We start from the raw sequence: 11618 nt of genomic DNA, 5'->3' as shown, positions 1-11618 counted from the left end.
AACTACCCCGCTTTGTAAAGTTTCTTAAAAGCTCTACCAGAGAGAACACTTTAAATCAACATCACAGCCCAACCGGGGGTTGGGGGGGGGACTATAACGCCGTCCCTCTCTGCTACCCCCGTGACTACTACAATCCCGCCTCTCTCTATTCTAGAGAGGGACGAAATTCTGCTAAGCAAGCGTCCCCGGCTCAGTGTCTCTCTGAAGCACGATGCTGATCGGCCACATACCAGCCTGCTCAAGACCTCCAACCTTGCTCGTCTCGTCCCCCCCCCCCAAAAAAAATAAAAATGCTAGATCATGTCCCCTTCTTCAGACCCCTTCGTAGACTCTGCGTACTTCGCCTACAGAGACAAGAGGTTCAAAAGTCTGAGGCCAAGTGCAGCCCCTCTGGGCCCTTTTACACCATGTGACTCACTAGTCAGCGTCGTGCAGCTCTTTGGATTCCATTACCTGAGACTCTGAGGCAGGCAGGTTCAAATAAACCACAACCAAAGCCTCCAGCTGACTCAGACTCTTTAATTTGCACATCCCCACACAACTTTACAATTTAACAGACACCGAATTACATTCATGTTTTAACCCATTCTTTTATATTTTTCATACACATTAACAGATTTTCATTTCTAAGCCCCTGTAAGTTAAAATGTTCAAAAATACTTAGCAAAAAGCCATTTGTGAATCTGACATTAAGACATTCATAAAGGTATTTTTTTAAACAAAATTACGACATCAACAAAACTTTAATTAACTTTTTGGGGGGGAAGTATCTCAATTGAAGGAGCTGATCTGAAGTTTGAGTTTGTGTCAACAATGTAAAGTATGTTCTGTATGTAGACCTTCCAGTGCATACATAAACTTTTACTTAACAAGAGACTGATGTTATTTTTTTTTACCAGTTTAATAAACACCAGGATGTTTGAAATTCAATAATTAATAATAATAATAATCTCCACATAAAGCTTCTCACTTGCAAACATGTTTAGGTCCAAACCATTGAATGCAGTTCATGTGACCCATCATTTCGCCACCTAAATGAACTTTAAGGAGGACTTTGAAAGGAAACATGTATTTCTCTTTTCGGTTCAGGTCTCAGTGCTAATCAATGTCAGGTTTGTTGTTTTCTCTGGGTTTAAACGCGAGGGCCACACTGTTAATACAGAACCGCTGACCAGTCGGGTCCGGTCCATCATCAAACACGTGACCCAGGTGGGAATCACACTGCAACACAAACAGGAGAGTCACACACTAATCAAAGATGCAAATGTCTTGTATTTTAAGAATATTGCGTATGAAACTTTGAATACAAAGTATAAATGAGACACATTTTAAACAATTATATTATTTTCAAACTGCACACAGAGCTATAGAAAAACAAATATTCTAAGACAACAGAACCGGCTCTCAGAAAACAAAGCTCACATTTTTACAAAGAACCTCGGTCCCAGCACTACCCAGGCTGTTGTCAGGGCGACGAATGATGGAGGCGTGGCTTTCATCCCGCTCCCATGTCCCATGAGCTTCTTTGAATGCAGGCCAGCCGGTCCCCGAGTCATACTTAGCCTCTGAACTTTTAATACAGGAAGGAACATTTAGTCACTGAGCATGAACATTCAACACCAAAATTCTCACAGCTGTCAAAATAAACAAAATCAACCAGTAATATTTATTAGAATGTCTTTATATCTATTGCACTTTTAAATTAAGTGGCAACCCTGATGGTGCAAAGACAGTAATAAAAGGTAGGAATACAAATGTATCATTACATTAACTCCAAAGGTCCAAAGTGTTACCTAAAAAGTGGAGCCTCACAGCAAACACAGTGGTACATCCCAACTTCAGAATGGTTAAGGTAGATCCCACTAAAGGGCTGGAAACACACACACACACACACACACACACACACACACACACACACACACACACAGTGTTAGGACCTGATACACAGGAATAACAGTTAAATGTTGTTTTCTTTTTCTCCTTAAAGTTTCCGGAGATAAAGACTCTGTACAATACAGTAATGTGTCCTTATTTGTAATAGCACATCCCCCTTGTGTTAATACAAATGCACGTTGAGAGCTTCCAATTAATAAAATAGCAGGTTTGTAACTGAGCAGATTGAACCTGACACAAGAGTAAAGTCCACCTGGAACTGAGCCAATGTATATCACAGGATGTATGTCTGTTAGCTATGGACGGATATAGTGTTGCTTTGGCACAAATCTGTGCACTGATGTGTCGGTACTCACCACTTCAGTCCCTCTCTCTCTGGTCACTACATACTGTTCTGGGGTCAGTTTCTTTTGCCAATCTGTGGTCTTGTTATATCGGGTGAGAGATTGCAGGCCTGCAAGGAGCAGAAGAAGGAGAAATGTATAGAGGAATTTGCTAATTGCACATTAAACTAGTTGAAGGTAATCCTGGTCAATCAAATAAAGCACTCAAGTACACATGAATAAATCAATTAAATTCAGCATACATCAAACAGAAAAACAACTAAACCTGTTGGCAGGACTTTCTTGACCTTTTCAAAATTCTTCCACATACCCTTAAAACTACAGCAAAACTTTAAAAAAATTCTTTCTACATAATTAACACACTGCTCAAAGCTGAAAGGTGTAACATTTCTAACATATGTGTCCTATAATTTAACTCAATGTTAACATTTAGAATAAACTAAATATGGAAAACCCCATCCAATCCCTAATACATTATTAACCCCTGCAGACCTGCTCCTTTTGTTAACCCCTGTGGACCTGTAACCCTCGTGTTCCCACATCCGGGTCGCTTCGTGAGAACGCTGCAGCGTGGTGCACCTGCCGTGGGGGGGGGGGGGGGGGGGGGGTTGCGCTTCTGGAATACCAGACGGGATTAGTAAAACATAACCGGTAGCCTACCTGGAGTTGTGGCCACAGTGCGGATGACCAGCGGGGTCCTGCTCGGTAGCCGCACGGCTGCGGCCGCTGCGCGCCAGTAAGGGACCAGTAAGAGCCGGGAGACCGAACCAGACATGTCCGCTGCTGCCGAGTGCGTCCGAAGTCAGTGCGAGCCGGGCGCGCGCTCGTTCACGCAGGTTCTCACCGGCTGCACGAAGCTGCTGGCTGTAGGTGACCCGACTCAAACATCCCTGCCGCTGGCTTTTGTGCAAAGGGCAAAGTCATTGTGTAGCAGTTTTACTGCTGGGGGGAAAAAAAGGAAAAGCTCAACAAAGGGGGAAAAGTGGTCGATTTCCATTCGGCTCGATATCACAAATCAAAGAATGTGCCTCGGATCTCATTTGCTATAAGCACATTTTTAAACAACTTTTGTGTAATATTGCATTGATCCGTGAGATCATTACAAACAAACAGTCTATAGTGAGAAATAAAAGCAAAGAAAAGATCTATTCAAGGAACTTTATTGGGCGCTAATCCTCCAAACAACATAAAACAATTACTGCACACTTTTTTCTGGCTTTTCTCTGCAGGTATACATTGTAGACCCTCTGTGTCATAGATCCAGGTCAACATTTGTGTGTTTCATCGAGAGGAAGACACAAAAGGATTTTCTTATGCTTATGTGTGCAATGAGGTAATCCACGGGCACTCTGAATGATAGCCAAGGATTCCCATTCAGTGAATACTAATCTTCATCTATAATAAGTCTCGATAAAAAGGTCTGGTCACAGCATTGTGTACACTTCAGCGTTGGTCTATATGTTTATTTATTTAAAATGATCAGGGTGGGCATGGCATAGTCTTCTATAAAGTCTGGTATTGCAGAGCAGCAGGGGTGCTGGCTTTCAGCAGGCTCCCGGGCTGGTGCATGAGGTCTACTATGTAGCGGCAGGCCTTTGAAGAGTGCTCTTTCCTGGAGGGATTCCCATTGAAGAGGAGCACCTCGTTCCAAGCACGGTTGTACTCGCCCCTGACAAGTGTGCAGCTCATTCCGATGCGATCGGCCAGACACTGAAAAAGCCAGAGGGAGGAGACAGTTTTGGAAACTATGGCTTGGAAACAAGAAATGGACATAAGGAATAGGGTTCAAAGGGTGAGACCTTAAGTGAAGCATGGGAAGAACTTATCGAGAAGAGCTTTAGAAAAGTATGTTGGAAGATGTAAAGTCGGTCGACGGTACCTTGAAGAGAAGTGCCCTGTGGCAGTAGATTCCTCTGTTGATCAAGCCAATGGGAACGACATTAGACTGAAGCAGAAACTTGAGCTCGCTGAGGTGCAGCAGCCATGGGACTTCGTGCAGCTTCTCCATCTCCACAGCTCCGCCCATGGCTTCGCTCACCAGCCTGGCATCCAAAAGCATGCACACAAAAACAATTACAAAGCACAAGCCTAGGAAATGTATTGTGCATTTATTTAGCATTCTCAAGGCAAACAATGTTATATTTTAAAAATGCTGTTACATATCATATTCATTTGTTTGTGTGCACTTTATTAGTCTGTGGCATTGGCATTGGTATCATGTAAAATGAGATTATAAGCGTTTGCAATAATCCGTTACCTGGCCAAGGCAGCACACTGCTCTCGTTCATCACTTAGTGGGATAATAGATTCTTTGGCCTCTTTAAGTAGAACCTGTAAAGATACGTCCTCCATCATCTTCCATGGTTTCCTTTGAGGAGTCTCATTCTGGTTCTCTTCTTTCCGTTTGTCATCCTCTTTCTTCTTCCTGTATTGAAAGTAAATCAGTCTATTTCACCACACAATAGTATCTTACGCCATTAAATGTAGTGATTGGATATCTTTGGGATAATAAAACCAACAATTAAACATTTAGAATTACCATACTGCCACAGTCTCGGTAGTGACTCCGGGTTTTTCTCTATTAACATATTTCATTCTGCAAAATTTGACCGAATGCAGTGATATTTTTGGCATATTGCATTTGACATACTTTGTATTGAGACATACTAAATGTTGTTCTGGCACACTAGATATGGTACTAGGACTCGTACATATCCGAATGGCGCTCCTTTCCTCGCTCCTTCCTGGCTCCCAGTTACCACTGACTACCCGCGACTGCCTTCCACCACGCACATGCCTCTGCAGTACCCCGGTTCTTCATTCACACTTTGCCAGTTTGTTGTTGCAACCACTGTGAAAGTTTGTTGTTCTTGGACACTATGTTTTATGCTTTCAGAGTTATGTTCAGACTGTTTAATTTCATTGAACCAGTTTTACTTGTGTTTTCAGAATCATTACCGGCCAGTAAACTTCTGACTGTCCTCATCACACTTGTCCCCCCCGTTCTCTATTTTTTTCTTCGTCCTGGTCCACCCATTACCAAGGTCAGTGAGTATTTGATGAAGATGTGTACATCCCAATCCCTCACACTCAGACACTCTCACCTTGTTATTCTGCTGCCTGCCTTGCTGCTGGTGTCTGCTTCTGATTGGTTGCTGTGCCTCACTTCTCTGACTTCCAGAGCCTCTCTGCAACAAAAGGATAATGATAAAACATTAGTTTCTGTACATATTAGTGTACAAACAAGAATTTATTCCTCGGCTACCCTCAAAATGATGACCAAATCTATTTGAACTATATGACTGCAAAACCTACAAAAGTGCTTTACCATTGTGTTTGAAAGTCTAAATTCTCATGTCCAGAAATAACACGCAAACAAATCTGGTCAGCGTAATTCACATTGTTTGATCAGGAGATGGAGGAAAAGCATTATTTTATGCATTGGTCACGCTTATCCATGGATTACATAACCCACTGCTTAAGAATTCCTGAGATGTTGTGGGTGTATGCTGAAGGGGGCATGGGGGCATGTTGTGGTAAAGGGGTGGACCGGAGGTACCCTGAGGGGGAACTGCTCCCTTTGGAGAAGTTAATTCCTCCAAATGCTGGCAGCTTTTGGGAGCATTAGTGTATGCGTATGTCTGTCTGTGTGTGTGTGTGTGTGCGCGCATTTACAAGTTGTATTATGTATAGTATTCATTATTGTTTGTGTGTCAGTGTGTGTCTCAGTCAGGTTGCATGTGTATTATGTGCAGGCACCTTGATGGCTGTGAATCATTGCGCGCGTAAGTTCATTAGTCTAAACACAAAAGATCTTTTACTCTGAGTGTCTTGCCATCTTGAAAAAATGGAGTTGTTTACCCTGAGAGGCCACACTAACAAGGGAGAGAGGAGGGGGGTTGTGTGTGTTCGTGTGGGTGGACCAATGGATTGGAGGAGGGTGATAGTAATGTAACAGCCAGAATAAATTGTACCGACTACGTGGTGTGGCTGGTGTGGTTTTCCTTGTTTCCCACTCCGTAATAATTGTTGTGTAAGACGTTCAGTTAGCTGTCATAGTTTGAGGAGTTCCTAGATACATTTTTATTATCTCTCCCCGTTGTCTAAACTTTACTGGATTAGAATTTGATACATTTAAATAATAAATAATATTTAGTTGTATCTTTTTCAAGACTTAATGAATGAAAGAGATCCACAAAAAACCCACGCTTTTGCAGTGTTGACAACAATGACGGGCCGTTGCTCGTTGACAGGCTGCTCGGACAGTTCCTTTAAAGTCAGAATGCTCTGACCTGCAGGGGCCTAACAGAAAGAGATGGAAAAAAAAGATGTATTGTGCAAGATAATGTAGTTGTCAAAATATTCTTTTCTACAGTATCTTTGACTAGGCTCACATTCCTTCAAGTGACCTCTGTTTTGCATCCATTTCAATAGTATACATACATACACACACCTTCCCGGTGTCATAGAAGCCATCACTAATGATGTCAGTGGGGGCCAAATGACCTGTCAGGCTGTATTTGACAGACAAATTGGAGTTAAGCAGGCTCATCATGGCCAACCTGCTGAAACTGCTTCTGTGAGTCGCGGATTGGTTGATTTGTTGAAGCCTTTCCAAGGCACTGAGACACACATAAACAGACATTGATGATGAATATGAAAATGCACAGACTAAGAAACACATGCACACAAACTGTATGTAAACACAATGAGCAGCGCTTTCTACAAGAGCCATGCATAGTACTGTCCCATATTGCCACCTAGTGGCTTTTAAACAAACTTATCTAAATTGGCTTCATCAAGCTAAACGGCACCTTTACTCTGCTGTAACTTCGTATCAAAGCACTTTACATTATATCCCCTCAAAGTTCTACATGACATCAGTCATGTTTCATGTAATAATGATCTGTCTACAGTGTCTTACCCAAATTTGCACATCTCCACAGCGGCGGGCACATCACTGGAACACGCATTGATAGCCAAGCATACATTGTGGAACACTTCCTTTTGATTGGTGTGCAGCAAATTGACCAGTGGGTGAAGGCCTCCTGCACGTAGTAGCTTTGTACAAGGAGGGAGTAGTCAGAAGAGCATATCAACTATTCTTGGACAATTCATTGCAAACTGTGGTTTCTAATGAACCTGGTTTTTTACATTAGGCCGTGGATTAAGAAAAAAAAGAGTAACAATAAAAACAGTGTTGGTGCCTTTAACTGATATTTCGTTCATGCAGAACATCTCCAATTGTCATTCACAAATATGAGAAGGATGGAATCTCACTAGACACCAACCTCTGCCCGAGCTTCTTTATCGCAGGCTAATACTGCCAGGCACAGCGTGGCATTCACCAGGACCTGTGTATCTCTGGACTTCAAGGGCTCCACCAGAGCTCGTATGGCTCCGTGGGATAAGACACTGCAGCGGATGACCTCCTGTCCTGCCATGTTGCCAAGTGTTGCAGCAGAATTGGCCACCGTACTGGGACAGCTTCCATACAGCTGCTGGACAAGAATCTCATGGCCTTCCGCCTCGTACACCGCACTGAAACAAAAATGGATAAGAGATCCACTGTTAATTCATATATATATATATATATAGCAGATCATATGCAGCTTCATAACAAAGCACACAACTTGATGTTTAACGCATTTGGCAGCAAGTTGCACATACGATTCATACTCTAAAAAGGACCTTGAAACAGTTAATTGTCCAGGTCCCTTTTGAGTAACTAACTGAATGGGATATATTTGCATTACGTCACATGTTGTCTATCACTCACAATGCGTTGAGCTGGTTGCTATGCGTGAGCTTAGAGAGGGCCTGGGTTGCTGCCTCTCTAAGAACCAAACTGTCATTGCTCAGCAACCGTACCACTTCTGGGATACCACCTGAAACACATAAATCCTAACTTAGTAACCCCTCCTCGTTGTGAGTGTACTGGTGTGTGTAGGTGCTCATGTGAATACGCACGTACCCAGGTCTCTAAAGCTGTCCTTGCTGGCTAGGTGGGAGCTCATGGCGAACACAGCCTTGCAGGCAGCTGTGTTAACACTGACGTCCCCCACAGACAGAAGCTCTACAAGAACCTTCTCCACATTCTGCTCATGGAGCAGTTTGCGATTCTCAGCTACACGTGTGTATGCACACACACACACACACACATTGAAACAAAAACACAGATAAACTGTTGCACCCTGATTACTTCTAAACCTGTAGACTGGAAATTACAGCTGTCTCTTTATGTGCTTACAGCTCTGAGCAACCCTGGCGATGCATTTAACAGCGTTGGACTGGATTTCAGGCATATTGGGAGTGACAACAAACTCCATCAGCCTCATCAATCCTCCACTCTTGTGGATCACTTGTAAACTCTCGCTGTCATTCATACAGTTAACAACTACCCGTAGGGCTTCAGCATGAAGGTCTTTGAATTCCTGTGAGAAATAAAAAGACAAATAGAAGACAGAGGATGGGAAGTACACAGACCTCGAAGGGGATAGAGAAAGGGATTAGGAGTAAAGAATGAGTGTCCACGCAGGATGACGACATACAAAAGCATGTGTTTTCTCTCCCTCAGACACATACAGACACACATACACCAACACACACACACACACCGTATTACTGAGGATATCCATGAGCTTCTCAAATCCTTGCTTTTCCCTCAAGGTGTGGCATGATTCTTGATCAATGGTGACATTCTGCAGTGTTTTTAAAGCCACTTGCTGAATAACGGGGAAGTCTGACTTCAACAGATCCAGGAGTGGAGGGATCCCTCCCAACTCATGCACGGCCATGCGACTATGGTGATCCTTCACGAATGCATTCCACCACAGGATACAAAAGTAAAAAACAGAAATATGAAAACATTTGAATTTCACCCATCATAAGATTAAGTAAATTTCAAAACACACAGTGATGCTTTTACTTATTTTTGAGATGATGATTGTCTAAAAAAATATATATTAATGCATAGCCTTTGAACCTCCTGTAGGCGGATGACCTTGAGTCACCTGAACCAGGTTAAAGATGGTCTCTAGTGAGTTCTTCATGACATCGGGGTCTGGACTGGATAGGAGCCGGATCAGAGGTGGCAGGCCCTTGTTGTCAAAGATCTGGGCCTTACACACAAAATCCACTGACAGGGAGGCCAGGCACAGTGTTGCAAACTCATGGACAACTATATCTTCTTAAATAGGAAAGAAAATTGCATTGCTTTTTTAAAATCATCTTCTTATATCTAGCGTTATCTATGAGTCTATTCATCTTGAGATTTAAATCACTCACCTTCAGGTGACAGTTTGTCAATGATTGATGGAATGACATCTATTTTTTTCAGAGCAATCCTTACTACGTCTTGAAATGGAGATATAAAATAAATAATTTAATAACTGAATAACACATTCATAGAGCAAATCCACCAGTCAACAACAAAACAGTGGGTTGTAGCCAGTTGAGAAATCTCTAAACCCTCAATCGTCTGGCAAGTAAATGTTCTGCATTGATTTTATGTTGTGTGACGCACCATTGTTGGCCATGATGCCCAAAGCCATGGAGGCGTTGCGTCTGACCAGCTGGTTCGTGTGAGTGATAAGCTGACAGAGAGGCTCCAATGCCCCCAGTCCCAGCAGAGAAACCTGGTTCTCGTCTCCTAACAACAGGGGGAGACCATGAGCAAGGAAATAAGGCACCGTGACAAGACCCGAGTGGTGTCAGTGAAGTAGGGGAGATAAGAGTATTAATATTAAAAGTAATAATAGTATTACATGTTGATCGTTTTTATTTTGGGTCTCGATGTATTATGGATATATCAGCTGTTTACGAGTAGGCCTATGAGATTGATGGTGTAGATATCACATTAGCAATGAAAAAGATAAGACAGTGGTAAGCAACTAGCACATTTTGTGGTTTTCCGCTACACGGTTGCTGAGTGTGTGTTTGGGTGGTCTACTTCACCTTTTTCTGCAAATATGTGGATTGCTTCACAAGCTTTGGCGAGGATGTCCTCCTCTGGAGATCTCAGCAGCAGCACTATTGTTGCTGGAGTTTTGCCCTCAAAGGGAAGCGGCTCAAACTGCGGGTGTAAGGAAGCGGGGAGACATTTAAACACTTGCTTATAATTGATCGGATGTCAATGCCCGGGAGCTTATCTTTTTCAATGGACACGGAAGTGTGTTTTCATTATTCCCTCACCGTTTCCGCGCATGGAGTTTCGCTCCCCTTCTTCCCCTTCTTTCCCATTCTGTGAGGTAGAGAGCTCAACAATCTTTTTCTAAACAAAGTTTATTAATCACATATAATCGTTCTGCTTAATGCAGTCAACCCTACGACCTGCAGTAATATATATGCTGGCCAAAGGACGAGCTAATATAGGCTGTTTATCTCAGCAACGCTAACAGTGTTTACAAAATGCTTAAAACCGAGCAGACGAATTAGCGATTTACTTTTCAGATACTCACGGGCACTTCCTTATTACCCCAAGCCAAAGAACCAGTTCAAAATGCGCGATTGACACGAAAAGCCGCCCAGAAGAAACCAGGGTGTAACGTTACGTTTTGTGTTGTGAAAAGGGAGGTTGACACGGCGTTGCTAGGCAACGCATGCCACGTTGAGTCTTTAAGGGTAAGAACTATATTAATAAATCCAGTCTATGGCTCAAACATTGCTTTGACAAGCCAATTGATGACATATCAGACGTCGTTGACTATTTTGAGGACTGGCGAAGTAACTGCCAAATAACTGATGTCAACATATATTTTAAGACTGACGTAGAAAAGATAAACCATAATTACCGCCAATTGATGAATTACATAACTTAATACAACAAAACAAAATGTGCAATTAAATGCAGGAAACATTAATCTTTTACTGCAATCAGTTATATTCAATGGGTTTGCTTACCAGTTGACTATCATGTAACTATCATGTCCACTTAATCCTCCATTAAAAAAGGAATGGATGGGGGAGCATGGAAAAAGTCAAAAGGCTGTGTGTGCGTGTGTGTGTGTGTGTGTGTGTGTGTGTGTGTGTGTGTGTGTGTGTGTGTGTGTGTGTGTGTGTGTGTGTGTAAGTGAGTGATTGTACGTGTGTGCATATGTGCGTCGAGAGGATGCTAGACTTGTCCTGCGGAGGTCATCGAAATATTGCTGCTAGTACGCTTGCTCCTATAGAGGCCCTGAGCGAAGCGTGCACCGGATGACCTCCACGCACGTTACTTAAAGGTGGCGTGGGACATTGTCACCCTTCTGCTTGCCCTACAATGAGGCGCAGATTAATCTAAACGACAGCAAGCCAAGGACGGGGGATGGTGGGGCTGATGCAGACACTGCAAAGCGCAGGCTGTCACCCCCCTCCCTCCCCCCTTCCCCTCCCCTCCCCTCC

General features: G+C 43.0%; 2 protein-coding genes across 3 annotated transcripts; both read right to left on the bottom strand.

The window, feature by feature from the left end:
* Positions 1 to 499: 499 nt before the first annotated feature.
* On the bottom strand, positions 500 to 3156 carry msrb2 (methionine sulfoxide reductase B2). The gene is made up of 5 exons (XM_037455628.2): positions 2898 to 3156; positions 2250 to 2347; positions 1794 to 1870; positions 1423 to 1570; positions 500 to 1221 (listed from the first exon to the last, which is right to left on the bottom strand). Exons 1-5 carry the CDS (start codon positions 3010 to 3012, stop codon positions 1099 to 1101), a joined length of 561 nt encoding a protein of 186 aa, XP_037311525.1. The 5' UTR covers positions 3013 to 3156; the 3' UTR covers positions 500 to 1098.
* Positions 3157 to 3381: 225 nt separating this feature from the next.
* armc3 (armadillo repeat containing 3) lies at positions 3382 to 11583 on the bottom strand. Of its 2 annotated transcripts, XM_062559050.1 has the most exons (18): positions 10697 to 11572; positions 10431 to 10479; positions 10194 to 10311; positions 9763 to 9888; positions 9525 to 9593; positions 9251 to 9426; positions 8855 to 9049; positions 8488 to 8671; positions 8212 to 8364; positions 8017 to 8125; positions 7529 to 7778; positions 7162 to 7298; positions 6691 to 6859; positions 6445 to 6539; positions 5342 to 5425; positions 4495 to 4662; positions 4117 to 4279; positions 3382 to 3947 (listed from the first exon to the last, which is right to left on the bottom strand). In XM_062559050.1, exons 2-18 carry the CDS (start codon positions 10476 to 10478, stop codon positions 3741 to 3743), a joined length of 2451 nt encoding a protein of 816 aa, XP_062415034.1. In that variant the 5' UTR covers position 10479; positions 10697 to 11572; the 3' UTR covers positions 3382 to 3740. The 2 variants fall into 2 exon arrangements, with proteins under 2 accessions (XP_062415034.1, XP_062415035.1); XM_062559051.1 differs by lacking the exons at positions 3382 to 3947; positions 4117 to 4279; positions 4495 to 4662 and having other exon boundaries at positions 4670 to 5425; positions 6744 to 6859; positions 10431 to 11583.
* Positions 11584 to 11618: the final 35 nt, after the last annotated feature.

This window comes from Pungitius pungitius, chromosome 19, assembly GCF_949316345.1.
Source record: "Pungitius pungitius chromosome 19, fPunPun2.1, whole genome shotgun sequence".
Taxonomy (NCBI): domain Eukaryota; kingdom Metazoa; phylum Chordata; class Actinopteri; order Perciformes; family Gasterosteidae; genus Pungitius; species Pungitius pungitius.
The sequence above is the reverse complement of the archived record's forward strand: the minus strand, read 5'-3'. Positions and strand labels throughout refer to the sequence as shown.

What these genes read in the sequence shown, in the direction of transcription:
- msrb2 (XM_037455628.2), bottom strand. Translation starts at nt 3,012, where the DNA reads ATGTCTGGTTCGGTCTCCCGGCTCTTACTGGTCCCTTACTGGCGCGCA. An exon ending in CACTGTGGCCACAACTCCAG is followed by an intron (nt 2,348 to 2,897) that starts GTAGGCTACCGG and finishes TGCTCCTTGCAG; the next exon opens with GCCTGCAATCTCTCACCCGA. An exon ending in GAGAGAGAGGGACTGAAGTG is followed by an intron (nt 1,871 to 2,249) that starts GTGAGTACCGAC and finishes GTGTGTTTCCAG; the next exon opens with CCCTTTAGTGGGATCTACCT.
- armc3 (XM_062559050.1), bottom strand. Translation starts at nt 10,478, where the DNA reads ATGGGAAAGAAGGGGAAGAAGGGGAGCGAAACTCCATGCGCGGAAACG. An exon ending in AAACTCCATGCGCGGAAACG is followed by an intron (nt 10,312 to 10,430) that starts GTGAGGGAATAA and finishes TTACACCCGCAG; the next exon opens with TTTGAGCCGCTTCCCTTTGA. An exon ending in CCACATATTTGCAGAAAAAG is followed by an intron (nt 9,889 to 10,193) that starts GTGAAGTAGACC and finishes CCCTGTTGTTAG; the next exon opens with GAGACGAGAACCAGGTTTCT.